Here is a 19,868-nt window from a genome sequence, read left to right as displayed (position 1 = left end):
AATGTGAAATGGTGCAATTGCCTTCAAAAACCTTTTGGCAGTTCCTCAAAATGTTAATCACGAAGTATTATATGGCCCAGCAATTCCATTCCTAGGAATATACCCTTGAGGAATAAAAACACACATCCATCCACACAAAAACTTACTGATGAATATTCACAGTAGCATGATTCATAATAGCCCCAAACCGGGAAAAAACCCAATCCAGGGGCACCTGGGTGGCTCAGTCGTTAAGCGTCTGCCTTCGGCTCAGGTCATGGTCCCGGGGGCCTGGGATTGAGTCCTGCATGGGGCTCCCTTCTCTGTGGGAAGCCTGCTTCTCCCTCTCCCACTCCCCTTGCTTGTGTTCACTCTCTCGCTGCGTCTCTCTCTGTCAAATACATAAATAAAATCTTTAAAAAAAAAAACCCAATCCAATGTCAATCAACATTGGACAAATATGGGTAAATAAAAGTGATACACCCATAAAATTGAATATTATTTGGCCATAAAAACAATTAAGTACTGATACATGCTACAGTTTCATGGTAAATCTTGAAAACATAATGCTAAGTGAAAGAAGCCAGTCACAAAAGACTATATATTGTATGATTCCATTTATAAGAAATGTCCAGAACAGGCAAATATTTAAAGACAGTAGACTAGTGGTTTTTCCAGGGCTGGGGCAGGTGAAGGAAAATGACAAGTGATTACTAATGGATAAGGGGTTTCTTTTTGAAGTAATGAAAATATTCTAAAATTGGTTGTGCTGGGGCACTTGGGTGGCTGTCAGTTGAGCATCTGACTTCAGCTCGGGTCATGATCTCTGGGTTATGAGACTGAGCCCCCAGTTGGGCTTCCTGCTCAGTGGGGAGTCTGCTTGTCCCTCCCCACTCTCCCCCTCCCCTGTTGGAGCTCTCTCAAATAAATAAAATCTTAAATAAATAAATAAAATTGGGACATCTGGGTGGCTCAGTCAGTTAAGTGTCTGCCTTTGGCTCAGGTCATGGTCTCAGGGTCCTGGGATGGAGTCCCACCTCAGGCTCCCTGCTCAGTGGGAAGCCTGATTCTCCTTCTGCCTGCTGCTCCCCCTGCTTGTGCTTTCTCTGACAAAGAAATAAAATCTTTAAAAAAATAAAAATTAAAAAACTGGTTGTGATTACATAACTCTGTTAATTACTAAAAAATCACTGAGTTGTATACTTTAAATTGTATACTATGTGGATAAGAGCTAAATAAAGCTGTTAAATAATACACATCAGATTTGAAATGTACTCAAACTGGTTGATACGTTTTTAAAGACATTCAGCACACATTTGTTACGCAATAGTTTACCAGCATGGCACATAGTGATGAAAACCAACTTTAGACTCATGTCTTATTTATTTTAAAGATTTTACTTATTTATTTAACAGAAGAGAGAGTGAGCACAAGCAAGGGGAGCAGGAGAAGCAGGCTCCCCATTAAGCAGGGAGCCCAACGTGGGGCTCGATGCCAGGACCCTGGGACCACGACCTGAGCTGAAGGCAAACACTTAACTGAGTCACCCAGGTGCCGGGACTCGTCTTTTTTAAACAAAAATTTTATATGCATGCATTCAAAGTTCTGCTTTCTGGAGAAGTCTGACAAAGAAAATAGAGTTTAAGTTTTTCTAGGGGTAAAGTTATGAAATATTTTTAGGGCAAAGAAGGCTATTTTATTTTTTTATTTTTTTAGATTTTATTTATTTGAAAGAGAGAATGAGAGAGAGAGAGCACGAGAGGGAAGAGGGTCAGAGGGAGAAGCGGACTCCCTGCTGAGGGAGCCCGATGTGGGACTTGATCCCGGGACTCCAGGATCATGACCTGAGCCGAAGGCAGTTGCTTAACCAACTGAGCCACCCAGGCGCCCTAGAAGGCTATTTTAAATAGTCCAAAGTTTAAAAAAAAACAACTATTTTTAGTTTCCAAAGCTACTGAATATGCTAGATAGTAGGCAAACTGACTTTAAAGCTGTAAATAATCTCTTATGATAATCTTAAATCCCCCAAGCATCTAACATGCACACAGCATTGATCTTGTTCTATAATTGATCTTGTTCTAAGTCTGGTTTTCCATTTGTGTAGGTTATGCTTCCTTGGGGAAGTGGGCGGTTAAGGGAAATGTGGGCTGGATCTGGAGAAGAGGAAGAACAAAAGTCGTCTGTTACTGTGAAGAAAGGGTTCATTAGCTTGTTTCTAATCCAGGGTAATCTTTAAATCCTGCCAAGTTTCTGGACCACCACGAAGTCCCTTCAGTTACTTCAAGGACGTCGGATACTAGGAACTACTATCGAAATCATTTCACCCAGGTAAGGAAGCTATTGACTTGGCACTTTCTGGTGGGGTAGGAGGGAGCTAGGGCCCGTCTCCGGAAACCTACGGGGCTCGTTCCCAGCAGCAACGCTTTAGGGCCCCTCCTGTTCCTTCCCGGTGCCACGCCTTTGCGCCAGCAGTTCGTCTCGCCCGCAAAGCCCTCCTCATTTCTTGCACGGAAAGCCTGCTTTCCTGGTCCACCTACACCGCAGACCTTCAGCTCGGATCCAGCTTCCTCTTACGGGACCCCTGGACACTTCATGTTTCAGCTATCTCATTTTTACCTTTACTGACGCATACACGGGCTTGTTCTAAGTCTCGCGCTACCATTTCTAATTCGGTCACTCGTAGTGGGCAAATCTTGGAGCCTGCAGCTGGACGGAGCCTGCGGCAGGCGCGGACAGGCGGCGGAAGCGTCCCACACGGTACCGGAGGCCACGGCTGCATCGCCCCTCCTTCCGGTCCGGGCGGCGCGCGCGGTCACGTGGCTGGAGGGCGGCGGCGGCGCGCGCGGCGTAGACGGTCGGCGCCAGGTGAGCGCGCTTGGTGGGGTGCGGGGGCGGGGAGGCTCCTGCGCACGGGGTCGGAGTCTGGGATCCTGTCCCCGCGACCGACACTGCGGAGGTGCCCGGCCAGGCCCGGCAGGTGGGGACGGCCGGGGGGTGTGTTGCGGGGGGAGGACCATGGGCTCGGGCTGCGCGGATTCGTGGAAACTCAGCAGGTTGTGGACAAGCTGGCACACCGGCTGCTTTTTCCCTAAATGCTAGTTTAATGGCCTTTTCTCACGTTGAAAAAATAAGGAATAGATTTGAAAGATTCTGTTTCTGCTTTCCGCCCCCCTCCTCCTTTATTTTATTTTTCCTATTAGTGTTGAGCCTTAAAACTACAGCGCATTAAATGCAGTGTAGTGTCCTGCAACAGAAAAAGGACATCAGTAGAAAAACTGGGGAAATCCTAGTAAAGTTTGTGGTTTGGTTAATAGCATGTATCAATATTAGCTTATTAATTTTGATAAATGTACCCTAATATTAACAGGAGTCTCAGCAAAGGATATACAGGAAGTCTCTGCACTATCTTTGAGACGTAATGTAAATCTAAAATTATTTTCACAAAAAGTTGAAAAATAAAATGCCAGAGAGTGGTGTAACAAGTCATTGTTCACCAGGGAGGGCCCACATTAGTTCCTCTTTGTGGAACCTGCAGGAATTAGGTATCTGTTTGACCAACCTGTTTGCTAGGGCAAGAGTTGTCAGGCTAGTGGGTGTGGATGCTTCTACTCCAAGTTTTCTAAGCAGAAGTCTTTTTTTCTTTCAGTTCCGTCTATCACATGTCTTTGGATACTCCTTGCAGAAGGGGCATGTGCGATAAAAATGTTAGGAAGGACTAAAAAAAAAGGTACAGAGATGCCTGGCCGGCTCAGTCAGAAGAGCATGTGACTCTGCATCTTGGGGTCGTTGAGTTCAAGCCCCAGGTTGGGTGTAGAGATTACTCAAATAAAAACTTAAAAAAAATGGGGTGCCTGGGTGACTCACTCGTTAAGTGTCTGCCTTCAGCTCAGGTCATGATCCCGGGGTCCTGGGATCGAGCCCCACATCGGGCTCCCTGCTTGGCGGGAAGCCTGCTTCTCCCTCTCCCACTCCCCCTGCTTGTGTTCCCTCTCTCGCTCTGTCTCTCTGTCAAAATAAATAAATAAAATCTTTAAAAAAAAAAACTTAAAAAAAATTTTTTTAAATGCGGACGTGTGTGGCTCAGTCAGCTAAGCATCTTACTCTTGGTTTCTGTTCAGGTCACGATCTCATGGATCATGAGATTGAGCCCTGTGTTGGGCTCCACGCTCAGCGGGAGTCTGCTGGAAGATTCTCTCCCTCTGCCTCTCCTCCCACTTGCTCTGTCTCTCAATAAATCTTTTTTTTTTAATTTAAGATTTTATTTATTTATTTGACAGAGAGAGACACAGCAAGAGAGGAAACACAAGCCGGGGGAGTGGGAGAGGGAGAAGCAGGCTTCCCGCGGAGCAGGGAGCCCAATGTGGGGCTTGATCCCAGGACCCAGGGATCATGACCTGAGCCGAAGGCAGACGCTTAACGACTGAGCCACGCAGGCGCCCCATCTCTTAATATATCTTAAAAAAATAAAAAGGTACAATACAGAGCTAGGAAGCTCAGAGGTAGGAGAAATCACATCTGGTTCAGGAGTGCCGGGGGGCTACTGGAGGGAGTGGCTGTCATGAGCTGATGGGGACTTCGAGGAGAGAGCATTCCTGGGGTGGAGAAGAGCACCAGGAGAGGCTTGAAGGTGACTGCACAGAGAGGGCCTGGGTGCAGGTGCAGTCCTTCGTAATGGAAGCACAGAGCCTGTCCAGGGAGCAGTGACAGCTGAAATGGGAAGTAAAAACTGGAGTCTCATTGTAGATAACAGGGTGACACTTTAATTATATATGCCACGGGAGCCATGGAATGTCTTAGGGTAAGAGAGGGTCATCATTAGATCTGTGCTCGGAGCAGCAGTGTATAGGATGAACAGTTGTTGAAGTAGAACAACTAGGGAACTATTGGTTTAGCCCAGGAGAAGTAATAAATTCAGCCAGGGCTGCAAAGTTGATATCCAAAGAAGGATATGGTTTGGGGAGATTTTGTGGGCCTAGAGGACTTGGTAACTGAAGGGATCAAGGAAAAGAGAACTTACAAAGTTTTGGATCTGGGTGTTTTGGAGCATGAATGAATGATACATATGCAGAAATAGAGGACTCAGGATGAGATCTAGGGTGGGGCGGGAGGGCATTGATTTCTTTTTTGAACAGCTGTGTTTGAATTGCTGGCAGGCCATCCAGCTGGAAATGTGTATGTAATTGTGTTTAACAGTTGAAGCCAAATGTACATAGCAGGGACGGAAAGAGGAAAAGAAGCCTGAGCAGGCCGACAGGAGGCAGTCAGTCATCCCCGTGGGGCTGAAGAGCTAAGGTCAACTGGGGGCCTGCTTGTAGCAAATAGGTAATGTCATAGCTTCTGCACAGGTGGGAGAGGCTGCGGAGCTGGAATTCAGCAATTAGGAAGTCAGTGGCCACTTTTCAGAGAGTTTTTTTAGAGCACATGTAGGAAGATTGCTCATTGCCATCTGTTCATCCTATGGCCTTTCCCAAGTGACCAGAACCCTGGGCCAGGAGCCAGAGATATGGCTTCTAGATATGGCCACTACCTGTGTAATTTTGGGGAAGTCATGTATAGCTTGTACTAGCAAAGAAAAATAAAACTGGAAGAACCCTTTTTTTCCTAGCAACAACAGTCCATTGAACTAGCATTCCACGGGGCACACTGGGAAATGCTGATACAGAACCAGAATTTTAGAGCCTTAAAGAAACAAAAAACCATCTTATCCAATCCTCCCATTTAACAAAGAAACTGATACTCAAATTCTAAATCAATAAACATTGATTTCAAATACATCGATGGTACAAAACAACCCTATAAAGTAGTAATGCTTAAGCCCATTTTGGAGATTGGAAAACATGCTCCGAGAAGTTAAAGGACTTGCCCAAGATGATAGAGCAGCAAGTGGTGGGGTGAAATTTGAACTCAGACCTCCTGAGTCAGGGCCTTCTCTGTCACACATCCTGCTGCCTGCCTGGTTTTCAACGTTGAGTACATTTAAAACCGGCTACTGGAACATTAGTAACTTAGAACATTTTCCCTTTCTTAGAAGGCATGTGTTTTAAAAGTCATTTAGTTTGACTTCATTACATATGAGTATTAGTATATAAAACATGAGAGAGTACACAGCCGGCCGTTCCCAAAGTTACATTTTTAAAAAAAACGGTAGAGTACTGGATCATGGGAAAGTTCATTATGTTCAGCTGTGAACAGCAGAAAGAGAACGATGATAGCTGGTTTTATGTGGCACATTAAAAAATATTCTTAGCTAATCCTGCGGTTGCTTACTCTTTCCTCTTGCTACTTTTTTCCTTTGTGTTGACCAATTCCATTTTCTCCACTGCTGGCTGCCCAGTCCTGATCACACCCTCTAACAGAGGTGTGAGATTGCATTTATAAGCAGGAATTTGCGATAGAGGTAAAACACAGCTTCTTAGGGAGTAATTTCTTGTCTATCTTGACAAAAATAGACAAACTTATTATTTCGGAAAGGAGCCAAGATGATTTTGTAAAAATTTGGGGGGAAAATGACTTTTACTTTCAGTTCTGTTTGATGTTATAAATAATAGAAATGTGGTTTATTCTGATGTTAATTTCATTCACATTCGCAGAGAGCAGTGGCTAAGAGTGTCACAGTGTCTCTGACATGAGGGATCAGGATTCAGAATCTGGTTCTTTCTCTCTCTCTTTTTTTTTTTTTTTTTTTTAAGATTTTATTTATTTATTTGAGAGAAAGAGAATGAGAGACAGAGAGCACGAGAGGGAAGAGGGTCAGAGGGAGAAGCAGACTCCCTGCTGAGCAAGGAGCCCGATGCGGGACTCGATCCTGGGACTCCAGGATCATGACCTGAGCTGAAGGCAGTCACTTAACCAACTGAGCCACCCAGGCGCCCCTGGTTCTTTCTCTTGTTAGGTATGTTACTTAACCTCTCTGTGCTTAAGTTTAATTGTCTAGACTTAATAACAGGAGTGTCTTGCAAAGTAAAGATTAAATAGAATAAGTAAAACACTTAAATAGTGCCTAGCACATAGAAATAAGCAGCAAGTACTATTATTACATCACTGAAAAAGAACTGGAGCTGATTTAAAGCATCTACTTTAATAATTTGCTTATCTAGGAGGGTTACAACTGATGAACGCATTTCTCATCTTGTCCCCTAATCCAGTTAAAGATCCCTTATTCTTTTTGGTTTAAAAATTTTTTTTTTAAATTTTTTTAAAAAATAATTTTTTTCACATTCTAAAGGTATAATTTACATACAATAAAATGTAAGGATGATAAGTTTTGACAAACCATCACTCTGGTCAAGATAGAAGACTTTTCTATCACCCCCAAAAAGAGTGTTCATGCTCTCTGAAGGCAGCCTTTCACCCTAGGCAACCACTGATCTGTGTCTGTTATGTATATTAGTTTGGCCAGGATTTCACACAGTATGTCTTCCTCTGTTTGCACAATGTCTCTGAGATACATCCACGTTGTCACATACATTAGAAATTCATTATTTATTGCCGAATATATTCTGTTGTATGGACTTACCACAGTTTGTTTTTCTGTTGATGGACATATGGGTTGTTTCCAGTTTGGGGCCAATTTGAGTAATGCTGTGACCCTTCATGCACACACCTTTGTCTGAACATATGTTTTCTTTTCCCTTGGGTAAATATCAAAAATGCCCCAATTGCTGGATCACCTGTTTAAAAGAAACTGTCAAACTTTTCCTCAGGGGTTGTACCATTTTATACCCCTGCCAACTGTGTATGTCCACATCCGCAGCAACACAGAATTGACAGTGGTGTGTAACAGAATCTCATTATAGTTTAAATCTACAATTCCCTGACAGCTAACGATGAGCATCTTTCTGTCTGTGTACCTTCTTTTATGATGTTATCTTTTCAAACCTGTAAGGGCTTTTGCTTTCAAATATTGAAAATATATGGTACTGGGGCACCTGGGTGGCTCAGTCCTTTAAGCGTCTGCCTTCGGCTCAGGTCGTGATCACCAGTCCCGGTCCAGCTCCCTCTTCTGCAGAGAGTCTTCTCCCTCTGCCTGCCGCTCCCCCTGCTTGTGCACTCACTCTCTGTCTCTCAAATAGATAAAATCTTAAAAAAAAAAAAAGTATAAAACAACAAACCCCTTCAAACATGATCAGATTTATCTGGCATCTATGTGTGGTTTTCTTTCCTTTTTTTTTTTTTCAAGATTTTATTTATTCGAGAGAGAGAGAACAGAGGGAGAGCTAAGAGGAAGAAGCAGCCTCCTCGCTGAGCAGGGAGCCCAATGCGGGCTTGACCCCAGGACCCTGGGATCATGACCTGAGCCCAAGGCAGACACTTAACCAACTGAGCCACCCCGGCGCCCTATGTGTGGTTTTAATCGTGGAAGAATAAGAGAAACATCTCACTAGAAAATGCAAGACTTAGATTCAATTATTTTTTAAAGTCCTGGTAAGCAATTATTTAAAGAGCAGGATATTTAGAAAAGATGTCAGATGTATTTATTTTTTTTTAATGAGTCTTGAAAAGAGGATTGAGATGTTTCTAAACAACTACATCAAAATAGCGGTTTTGAAATGCCTGGTGGTGAAAGTCCTTCTCAACTGTCCTCTGTGCGGGAGGAACAAGGCTGAGCAGTTAAGGTGCTGTCCAGCCACCAGGTAGGTGCCTACAGTGGTCAGTGGTCTCCCCACAGGGAGGGCTCATTGGTGGGCACTGTAAGGCATTTTTCTGGAATGTTTTCTTCTGGGAAGAAGGGCAGGCACTTAGCTCCACAGTATGCAGGGTGGAGCCTTGCTGAGGTGACTCTTTTTCTGCCGGACAGGCAAGTATTTCAGTTTGTTTATTCCTTCCTTCATTCACTTATTTAAGAAGTATTTCTTGAGTACCAGTTATGTCCCAGATACTGTCTTAGGCATTGGGAACGCAGTGATGATCCAAACAGACAAAATTTTCTATTCCGCTTAGGGCCATCTGGCGCAGGTCTCAACTCTGGCAGAGGAAAAGTTTCAGGTTGCCCTACTTTTGAGAGGCATCATAGGCCGGTCAGAACCAACTCCTACTTTCCTAGGCTCCCACTTTTGTACTCCCTTCCCCCTTTTGGTGGCATGATTAGAAAAATGAGTAAAATAGGGAGGGGTACGTTAGAAGGTCCTAAGTGCTAAGGGGCAAAATAAAGCAGAGAAGTGGGAGAAGGAGGAGGTGGCAATTTTAGACCCAGTGTCAGTCACGGAGGTGCTACTGAAGGAAAGACCCAGAGGAGGTGAAGAACCAGTTGAGCAACTGTCTGGGGAAGAGCATCCCAGGAGAACTGTGTCTTCATAGAAACAGAAGATAAACCAAGTAGAGCTAGAGGAGGGGCTCTAAGAGCGCCAAGCCCCTGAAGTGCATGAAGGGCCATGAAGGGACAGAGGCGGGGTGGTCTCCGTAGCCACTGCAAGTCCCCGTTTTCAGAGACTTCTTGAATTCTATACAGCTCTTCGACTTGTGAAAGCCATACCCTTTCTTCTCTTTCCTTGGCAAAAGCTGATCTGCTTTATCCTGATCAGGAAATAATTAGATTCAGTAAAAAGGTTTTCCTGCTTCCTTATAATTCACTGCAATCTTTGAAATAAGAGGTTGGATCTTCTCCTACCTAAAAGGCCCTTAAATGTTAAATAACTTGAATTGGATTGTAAGGGCTGTTTGTGTGCTGATGCCTCGCTGGGATAGTCATGCCTGAGAGAAAGAAACTTTTCTCCCCACTAAAACCCAACTTTATTATACTGATGGTTTTTAAACTACTATTTCTCTTAATCACAGATAACAACCTGGTTTTCCTTATGTTACATACGGCATCTGGCTGATGAGCAGGGTGGTGAGGCCGCCAAGCGAGGCAGAGCTGTGGGCCTGGGAAACGGAGGACGATGACATGGCAGAAGGCGACTTGGGGTATGGCCTCGGAAGAAGGCCCGGCGGTATTTACGAAGTGCAAGTTTCACGCCTATCGACATCAAGAAAAAGATCTGATGGCAAGAACTTCAGCCCACCCTCACTTCCAGGACAGGGGGAAGAAGGAAGTGGCGCCATTTTTCAGTATTCCAGGCATAAGGGCTTGCAAGATACATACCCTGCAGAGCCCAGAACTTCCCACTCCAGACAACAGAGTAGCAGTGGTAAGAATGCTTAGTGCCCTCTCCTGTCTCCTCCTCTCCTGTGAATTTCATCAGTGTTTTCACCCTTCCAACACCAGACAATAGGTCACTGTGGTGTGTGGGGATTCATCTTTATTCACCTTGTGGGATTGGTGCTAGTATAAAAGTAACCCATGTTTCTATTTCTAAGTATTGTACAAATGGAGGAGTGTAGTAGTTATTTTGCATTAATACAGATATGTTAGTGATATCGGTGATTATCTACCTTGCTTTTGTGTGTGTGTGATTTAGTGGTATACATCATCCATTTTTTTTTTTTTTTAATTCAAGTATTTATTGGGTACCTATTAGGTGCCAGGGGTTGTTCGAGGCTCTGGGAACATTAGTGAACAAAATAGTCTCCATGTCATGCAGTTCACATTCTAGTAGAGGAAAGAAAAAATTAATCTACCAGTCAACAGCTATGTAACATCAGGCAGTAGTAGGTGCAGGGACAGTGAGTATTTGGAGGGGTTGGTGCATGCTCTTTCAGGCAAGGGTCGGGGTACCTATCTAAGGAGGGGGCTTTTGAGCACCAGAATGAAATGATGTCCAGGCCTGGTACTTATCTGGGGAAGGTATGTTCCAGGCAAAAGATGTATGCGTCCAGTTATTTTATGAGTGTCATGAAATCCTCCCCCTAAAAATTAATCTTTTTTAAAAGTAATCTCTACACTCAGTGTGGGTAGTGCAACCCAGAGATCAAGAGTCGCATGTTCCACCGACTGAGGCAGCCAGGTGCCTCTCATAAAATTCATCTTAATTTATCAGAACAAAAAATAAATTATGCCATATATTAAAGAAAGAATAAAATTCAGAATCACATTGTGATAGAATGTTACAACTCCAAAATTGTTGGGAACCCAGGGGTGACTCCATGCCTACCTGGTGGCATAGCTCTTGTCTGGCTGAATCTTCTATAATCCATGTGGTAAACCTTCCCCCACGCAAGTGGAACAAACACAAATTAGAACAACATGAGAATAATTTAAGAAACATGGTTTTTAGATTTACAAAAAACATGCTGCAGATGAGGATCTTATCCCCCATCTTTCAAAATCCTTCTTGAAATTAGGACAGGATTATTTATATATTTTTCTTTCAGTTCCTTATGCATAGAGGTTGGGTTCTGTTTTGCAAGCAAGATGCTGAAAACCGCACATATTGCTAAAATGCCTTTATAAGAACATGAGGAAACCACTGGGATATAAACAAAATGAAACAGTAAAAGTATGAGCTCCTGTCTTGTTGGGTTATGGACTTTTATCTCAAGTTAGCCTGATCCTACCTAAGGATATTGTACTGGTTTCTTGTCCGCTAATAGGTAATTTCCAAATTACCACAAATTTAATGCCTATCTTTAAGATAACACAAATTTATTATCTTACAGTTCTGCAGGTTAGAAATCCAAAACAGGTTTTACTGGGCTAAAATCCAGATGTCGGCAGGGCTGCGTTCCTTCTGGAGACTCTATTCCTGAGAAGAGTATCCGTTCCTGAGCCTTTTTCAACTTCTAGAGCCCACCTACATTCCTTGGCTTGTGGCCACCTTCCTCCATCTTCAAAGCCAGCAATGGCTGGTCAAGTCTTTCTCATGCTGTTTCACCCTGACACTGACTTTCCTGCCTCCCTCTTTCATTCATAAGGACCCTTTGTGAGTACAATGGGGTCACCTGGATAATCCAGGATAATCTCCTAGTCCTTAACTTAAACCAACAAAGTCCCTTTTGCCGTGTATTCACAGGTTCCGGGGATTAAGATGTGGTCATCTTTAGGGCCGTTATTCTGCCTAGCACAAGTATTACTACAACAGAACTTGTCATTGCCAACCCAATGTCACTTGTCTCTCCTTGGAGCCTTGTGCCATTGGAATAAAAACAAGACTTAGTTTTTGCCTTGGATACTGTCATACTGAAAGTTCAGAACAGCAAAGAAGAAATTGTTTTGAGAAGTTTTTAATGTCCCTCAAAATACTCTTTCTAAAAAATCTTTTCTTCCTTTTACTTCTTCTTAGTCTTCTTGCTTGTAATTTACCACTTTCATGTTTTTCTATTGCCAGTGAGACCACACTGAAAATGAAGCTCCTGGGAAGCTCAGTTTAATGTCTCAATTGATCACAGTAAGGAGAGAGTAATTGAAGTTACAGGAGACTTCTAGTCATTCTCCTTGGAAAGAAATTAAATTCAGGTTATTTCTTAGATATTTCATATCACTATATTGATCAAACTTAAGCCAAACACCAGAGTTTATTTCACTCACCAACATTCATGTTTTTAAATACTGTTTTGTATGTAGTAATTAAACAATTCATTAACAAGTTTTATTAGAGAGTACCTTTTTAAGGAGTATTTTTATTCAAATGTATGTATCTTTTCATTTGTGCCATGTTTTAAGCTACCTATTTTTATCATGTGGTTTATTACAACTCTTTCCTCTTGACAAAAAATTGTATTTGATATTTTGTAAACAGATGTCCTGTATTCAACTAGTTAAAAAAAAGTATTTTGTTTTTTTCCTAATAGATTCTAATTCAGAATTGTCAAGTGTAGAATTAAAGCGACGTCTTCAGGATACTTTAGAGGTAAGTACTCCGGCTAATACAAAAATTCTCCTGTGAACAAAGCCCACTGATATTTTAAATACTGTCTTTCCAGATATGTTCAGTGAGCCACAGTGTAAAAGCTCATAACTTTCAACTGGTCTCCTCTGTCTCTTACCTTCCTCATCTCTCAAGAAAGCTATTTACGTAAACAGACCCTCCAGCTTGCCTTTCACCCAAACCTTTCACAAGAGAGTTACAGACTTCCCTCCGCCTTCCCTGTGTGTGTGGCTTGAAATAAACTGACTTAATTTAACCTCTTTGAAGTCAGAAGACAGCAGGCTTTCCAGGTGCTCTGTGTCCAGCCTGCTGCTGGGAGTAGGAGTATGTGTGCAGGGGAACAGGAAGACCCACTGTGAACTTGTAACTCTTCTGGTGAAAGCTACTGAGCTACCATTTTGTTTTCTAGGGCTGCTGTAGCAAAGCACCACCAACAGGTGGCTTAAAACTACAGAGGTTTATTCTCTCAGTTCTGGAGGCTAGAAATCTGAAATCAAGATGTCAGTTGGCCATGTTCCCTCTGGAAGGTCGAGGAGAATCCTTCTTTGCCTCGTCCTAGCTTCTGGTGGTTGCCCCTGACATTCTTGGCATTCCTTGGCTTACAGCCACATCACTGCAGTCTCTGCCTCTCTTGTCACATGGCCTTCTCCTCTTTGTGTCTGGGCGCAAACTTGCCTTGTCTCAGGACAGGAGTCATTGAGGCCTACCCTGATCCAGGATGACCTCATCTTAATCTGATTATATCTGCAAAGACCCTGTCTCCAAATAAGGTCACATTCTTAGTACCAGGAGTTAGGATTTGGACAAAACTTTCCTTGGTGGGAAAGACATAATTCAACTGATGATAGCCACTGTAGCTCTGTGGGTGAGCACGTGCTTATTATTGGTGCTGTAGAGATTATTTTCAGATTATTAGCTGTGTGGTCTGGAAGGGTAAAAGCAGAAGGTCTGGGCTTTTAGTTAAAATGGGTACCTGATGCTGAGAGTTTCAGTCTAAAGCCTGCCTGGGCCACTTAGGAAGCCTGGAGGAATTTCCAGCCTCTTTTGTAAGGTCAGAGTGCTTAGATTCAGAGTGCTTGCTGAGTGTCATAGAGTGTTGAGCTTACATGTAAACTATCCAAATTGATCATTTTGAGGGTTGCATATCTTACAGATATGTAGACTAATTTTACTTCTCCCCTCAGGAGGTAGAAATTTTAAAAACTGAACTTGAGGCATCTCAAAGACAACTAGAAGGTAAAGAGGAAGCACTGAAAATTCTTCAAAGCATGGTAAGAAGTTATTTTTAAATTTTGGTCACTTAACATTCCAATCATAGGTAGTATGGTTTTATCTTTTAAAATAAAAGCATCAGTGCTTAATATAGGGTTTTTTTTTTGAGGTGCAGATTTTTAAAACAGTTTTACTGAGGTAAAATTCATATGCCATGGATTTCACTTGTTTTCAGTGTACAGTTTATTTTTGCTAACCTTAGAGTTGCATAACCATCACCATGATCTAATTTTAGAATATTTTCAATATTCCCCAAAAGGAATCTCTAACCCATTAGCGGTCATTACCCATTCACATCCCCAACCCCAGACAACCACTAATCTCCTTATTGTCTTTTGGATTTGTCTTTTCTATTTCATGTAAATGGAATGATATAATATGTGTCTGGATTCCTTTAATTAACATGTTTTTGAGGCTCATGCATGGTGTGGCATATGTCAGTACTTTCTTCCTTTTTATTGCCTAATATTCTATTATATGGTTATGCCGTATTTTGGTTATCCATTCACCATTTGATGGGCACTTACGCTGTTTCCTCTTTTGGACTCTTATGAATAACACTGCTTTATTTGTTCATGTGCCAGTCTTTGTGTGGAAAGTTCATTCATTCATTCTCATATTCATCAGGAGAGTCAAACCAAGATCTTTTGACGTGTGAACTATCAAATTCTCTATAAAAGGTGGTCTCTATGGAAATTCTCTGGTTTTCTATCGTCTTAAAATAAAAATGTGAACCTTAGTATGCATATAGGAGTAATGAGAAACTTAATTTATACTGATAGGCTTCTTATTCTTCTTAGGCAGTTTTTGGCAAAGCCACAAGTCACACCCAAATGATGCTGCAAAAAACTATGGAACAAAAGAGATCCTTGGAGAAGGTATTTGCCACTTTCAGTGTAGAGTTGTGCAGTCCACTAAGCTGTCAAATAGAATTTCCTTTAAAAACCACCGTGCCGATGGCTATGTCCTTTGTGCATACCCTCTTAGTTGTGCTTCTATTTTATATAGTCCCTTCCCTTTTGGAGCTTACAATCCAAAACATACTATTACACAGGCAAAGAATTAAGATTTCTTTTATTGCCTCGTTTTAAGCTAGTAGGAGGCTTGCCAAGTTGACACTTTCTATTTTTCTTCTTTTTCCTCTTTCCTTTCTCTTCTTGCCTGGCAGAGCCTGCCTCTTTCTGACCATCTCATCGTCACTAAACGGTAGCTAGGAATCACCTTGGAAGCTCCTGTTCCTGTGCCAGTTGTAGCCTCCCTTGATGGCAGTGTCCTGGGCTCAAACTCCCGGGCACGTGTTTTGCTTGTGGTCTGTATGGGTTGGGGGTGGGGCAATGAGAAATCTAGGCTCTGAGCAGCAAAATTTGAAGCTGTTTCTTACAATAAGTAAGCTTTGGCAAAGCTTTTCTTGAGTGTTAAAAAGGCATGTTATGTGTGTTTACAAATGTCACAAGACTCTTTTTGAACAATAATTAGTTTCTCTTTAACCTATCCTTTTAAGTGATTAACGATTTATTTCAGCTACTCACACTGTCCTGAAGTGATCTGTAGTAATTTTCCATGAAAAGTGCTGTTTTCTTTCTACAGGAAATAAATGCCTTGCAGTGGGAAATAGAGTTTGATCAGAATAGATTTAAAAATATAGAGGAATCATGGACCCAAAAATATGACAGGTTTGTATATTCTTATTCTATAGTTTTTCTTTGGAAATCTTTAAAGTGTGTATTAGTTATCTATATTTTTATTATTATTTTTATATATTATTTTTAATATTTATTTATTTGAGTAATCTCTACTCCCAACATGGGGCTTGACCTCATGACCCCGAGATCAAGAGTCACAGGCTCTTCCAACTGAGCCAGCCAGGGACTCCATAAAGTGTATATAATTCAAATATAGCTTAGGTGTTCTTCTGTGGGCTGTGAATATTATGAAATTCTTACTGCTTATCCGCTTTCACCAGTTTCATATTTTATTTATTTATTTTTTAAGTAGACTTTATGTCCACAATGGGGTTTGAACTCACAACCCCAAGATCAGGAGTCACATGTACTACTGAGCCAGCCAGGCACCCCTATAAACTATATTTTAAAAAGCAGTGTGGGCGCCTGTGTGGCTCAGTCAGTTAAACATCTGCCTTCGGACCAGGACATGATCCCGGGGTCCTGGGATAGAGCCCCACATCGGGCTCCCTGCTCGGCAGGGAGTCTGCTTCTCCCTCTCCCTCTGCCGCACCCCCTGCTTGTGCACTCTCCCCCCCCGTCAAATAAATAAATAAAATCTTTAAAAAAAAAGTAAGTTGCTTATATATAAGGCCTCATTACTCTAAATATTTCACTCTGTGTTTATAAAAAGGGACTTTTATAACCACAGTAATATTATCAAAATTAAGACAATCTAATACTCTTTTATTTAGTTTTGCTAATTATTCTAGTACTAACACCCCTTTAGCAAAAGAGAAGAAAAAAATTCCTGTTTCTGGGAGCCAGTCCAGAATCATGCATTGTGTTTGCTTTTCCCATCTAAACCTTAGAACCCTTTAATCGGAAACACTTAGGAGGGAGGGAGGCTGAAGTGAGGGGCAGGGGGAGAAAACATCTGAAACAGTTATTCAGTGTTTGTTCTTGACATATTTTGAGGACAGGCCAGTTATGTAATGTCCCACATTGGAGACGTCTGGTGCGTCTGAACTTAATTTGGGCTATGCATTTGGACATATTACCACTGAAGCAGTGTTGTGTTCTTAGCGGATCACATCCGGAGGCCTGTGAAGTTGATCTGTCCCATTCCTAGCCTGTGAATCTTGACTACTTGGGTTAAGGTGGGTTGTGTGCCCTCACTCTCCACTATAAAGGCACTATTTTTTCCCCTTGTGATTAATAAGCATCTTGTGGGGGAGATGCTTTGAGATTATGTGATTTATCAGATTTTTACCCACTAGTTTTTACATCCACAGATTATTCTGCCTGAAGCAGTCATTACTGTGATGGCTGCCAAATGGTAATTTGCTAATTCTGTTACTTCCTCTGCATTTATTTGCTGGCATTTTACTGTAGTAAAGAGCTTTTTTTCTCTCCCATTTGTTTATCCCAAAATGGATTCATGAATTCTTGCAGCATTCAACTGGTTAAAAGCCATTACTCTCGTAATTTCTTTTGTTGCTTAAAATTTTCCAATTTTGGGAGTGCCTCGTGGTGCAGTGGGTTAAACATCTGACTCTTTTTAGTTTCAGCTCAGGTCATAATCTCAGGGTTGTGAGACTGAGTCCTGCATCAGGCTCTGCACTCAGTGGGGAGTCTGCTTCAGATTCTCTCCCTCTGCTTCTGCCCTTCCCTCCTCCCCTGGGTGTGCGTGTGCTTTTGCTCACTCTCTCTCTAAAAAAAATATATAAATCTTAAAAAAAAAAATTTCCAACTTTGGTCAGTGGGAGCCCCTTCACGCTGGCTCCTGTGGCTTTCTGACACCTCCCTATTATTGTTTGAGCACTTTGCTTTCTGGTATAAGATATTCTAGGCCGTTATATATAAAATTTTAAGCATTTCTTCAGGGATCCCTGGTTCCTTTTAGTGGGGAATGGTGTTTAGAAATCAGGTTCTTGGGATGGCTGGGTGGCTCAGTTGTTAAGCGTCTGCCTTCGGCTCAGATCATGATCCCGGGGTCCTGGGATCGAGCCCCGCATCGGGCTCCCTGCTCAGTGGGGAGTCTGCTTCTCTCTCTCCCACTCCCCCTGCTTGTGTTCCCTCTCTCGCTGTGTTTCTCTCTGTCAAGTAAATAAATAAAAATAAAATCTTAAAAAAAAAAGAAATCAAGGTCTTAGTGCTAAGTGTGCTCATTGCTACTGGAAGTCATTGCTAAAAGGTCTCAGAGGACAGAGCTGGAAATATACACCCACACTGACACATACCTAAACCTCTCTCTCTCTCTGTTCATACCCCTATCTCCAATTGCAGACCACCACCACAAGGTTAATTTTAGCCTTGCTCCTTTCCACATTTGTAACTTCCACAGTGAGAAACAACTTTCACCCAACGTTTACTTATTCATTCTGTCATACAATATGCAGAAAGTAGCTTTAGAATTGCTAATATACACCATTGCAGAATCAAACCTAGAGTTCAGTATTTGTTTATAGTTTTTTTTTTCCTAGCCTGAGGGGATCCAGTCAATACACTGTGTTCCAAACTTGTTTAGTTTCTTGGGGCACCTGGATGGCTAAGTTGGTTGAGTGTCTGACTCCTGATTTCAGCTCAGGTCATGATCTCAGGGTCGTGAGATTAAGCCCTGTGTCGGGCTCCATGCTCAATGAGGAGTCTGCTTGAGTTTCTGTCTCCCTCTCCCTCTGCCCCACCCCAACCCCTGTGCTTCCTTGCGCTCTTTCAAATAAATCTTTAAAAAAAAATACAACTTATTTTTTTCTCTTCAGTATGGTTATACTGTTCATTTAAGTTCATTTGTTTCTATCTGTATTCTTTCTTACGTTTTTTTTTCACCATCCTTGTTGATTTACTTACTCGTCTTTATTTTTGACTCTGTAAAACATTCCCATGCTTCCAAAAGTCAGAACTATTCTGAGGTATACTCAGAAATGTCATTTTCCCCCCATGCCTACCCCATTCCCAGCCTCCTGTCATCCTTCCTTTTCCTCACCATCTGTAGATAACCAGTCTATTTTTTTATTTATCCCTCCTGTGTTTCCTTTTGCACAAATGGGCATATATGTCTTTTCTCTTATTTCTCCTTCTTTCTTACACCAAAGAACAGTTGACTGTAGATAGTCTTTTAAACTGTTTTTTCTATTTAACAATATATCCTGGAAACCAATCCGTTGTGTGGATGTGCCATAGTGTACTCAGCCATTCTCCTTGATAGGCACTTAGATTGTTTTCAGTATTTTGCAGTATAAACTAGGTATCTTTTTATGCAAGTTCTTGGAGGTGGCCTAAGCTTATAGGTGGTGGTGAAGATGATTAAAACTTTAGTAAAGAAAATGAATATTCAAAAGGATGCCTCAGAGATACTTCTGATTCTCTTTTTATTATTTTTATTTTTTAAAATCTTATTTGAGAGAGAGCATGATGAGCTGGGGCAAGAGGAGAAGAAGCAGGCTCCCCACTGAGCAGGGAGCCTGATGCAGGGCTTGATCCCAGGACTGAGAGATCATGACCTGAGCCGAAGGCAGATGCTCAACCAACTGAGCCACCCAGGTGCCCCATTTTTTTTTTTTTTTAAGATTTTACTTGTTTGAGAAAGAGTGTGCACAAGCAGGGAGAGGGGGCTAGGGGGAAAAGCAGACTTCCCATATAAGTGCAGAGCCCAAGTCGGGTCTCGGTCCCAGGACCCTGAGATCATGACCTGAAGCCAGATGCTTAACTGACTGAGCCACCCAGGCGCCCCTGATTCTCTCTTTTTTTTAATTTTAATTAATTAAAGGGAGAGGGAGAAAGAGAATCTTAAGCAGGCTCCATGTCCAGCGTGGAGCCTGACATGGGGTTTGATCTCACAACACTGAGGATCATGACCTGAGCTGAAATCAAGGGTTGGACAGATGCTTAACCCACTGAGCCACCCAGGCACCCCTATTAATTTTTATTAAGTAGGCTCCACACCTAATATGGGGCTTGAACTCATGACCCTGAGATCAAGAGTCACATGCTCTACCCACTGAACCAGGCAGGCCCCCCGCCCACTTTTTATTATTTTATTATTTTTTAATTTGAGATACTTCTGATTCTTTCTCAGCTAAATATACAGACAAATTAAGAGTATGTTCAAAATCTTACACTTTTTTTTTTTAAGATTTTTATTTATTTATTTGACAGAGGGAGAGACAGCAAGAAAGGGAACACAAGTAGGGGGAGAGGGAGAAGCAGGCTT

The 19,868-nt window shown here is 42.1% G+C and overlaps 2 protein-coding genes across 8 annotated transcripts in view; one reads left to right on the top strand and one right to left on the bottom strand.

Annotated features, from left to right (window-relative positions):
- Nucleotides 1–1,911: 1,911 nt before the first annotated feature.
- CCDC125 (coiled-coil domain containing 125) overlaps nt 1,912–19,868 on the top strand; it is a 28,530-nt gene continuing 10,573 nt past the window's right edge. The window contains exons 1-7 of one of the 5 annotated variants that reach the window (XM_027604744.2): nt 1,912–2,307; nt 2,663–2,844; nt 9,754–10,106; nt 12,646–12,704; nt 13,907–13,993; nt 14,795–14,872; nt 15,582–15,667. In XM_027604744.2, the coding sequence (XP_027460545.2) occupies nt 9,797–10,106; nt 12,646–12,704; nt 13,907–13,993; nt 14,795–14,872; nt 15,582–15,667 (620 nt within the window). In that variant the 5' untranslated portion in view covers nt 1,912–2,307; nt 2,663–2,844; nt 9,754–9,796. The other 4 variants (XM_027604738.2, XM_027604743.2, XM_027604741.2 and 1 more) reach the window with 4 other exon arrangements.
- Nucleotides 9,843–19,868, bottom strand: part of CDK7 (cyclin dependent kinase 7) — a 46,564-nt gene continuing 36,538 nt past the window's right edge. Inside the window, exons 12-13 of one of the 3 annotated variants that reach the window (XM_027604748.2) lie at nt 11,010–11,061; nt 9,843–9,934 (exon numbers count right to left, since the gene is read on the bottom strand). In XM_027604748.2, the coding sequence (XP_027460549.1) occupies nt 11,042–11,061 (20 nt within the window). In that variant the 3' untranslated portion in view covers nt 9,843–9,934; nt 11,010–11,041. Of the gene's footprint in view, nt 9,935–10,407; nt 10,508–11,009; nt 11,062–11,104; nt 12,289–19,868 lie in introns of those variants that run through there. The other 2 variants (XM_027604747.2, XM_027604751.2) reach the window with 2 other exon arrangements.

The sequence above is a fragment of the Zalophus californianus genome, chromosome 5 (assembly GCF_009762305.2).
Source record: "Zalophus californianus isolate mZalCal1 chromosome 5, mZalCal1.pri.v2, whole genome shotgun sequence".
NCBI lineage: Eukaryota > Metazoa > Chordata > Mammalia > Carnivora > Otariidae > Zalophus > Zalophus californianus.
The sequence above is the reverse complement of the archived record's forward strand: the minus strand, read 5'-3'. Positions and strand labels throughout refer to the sequence as shown.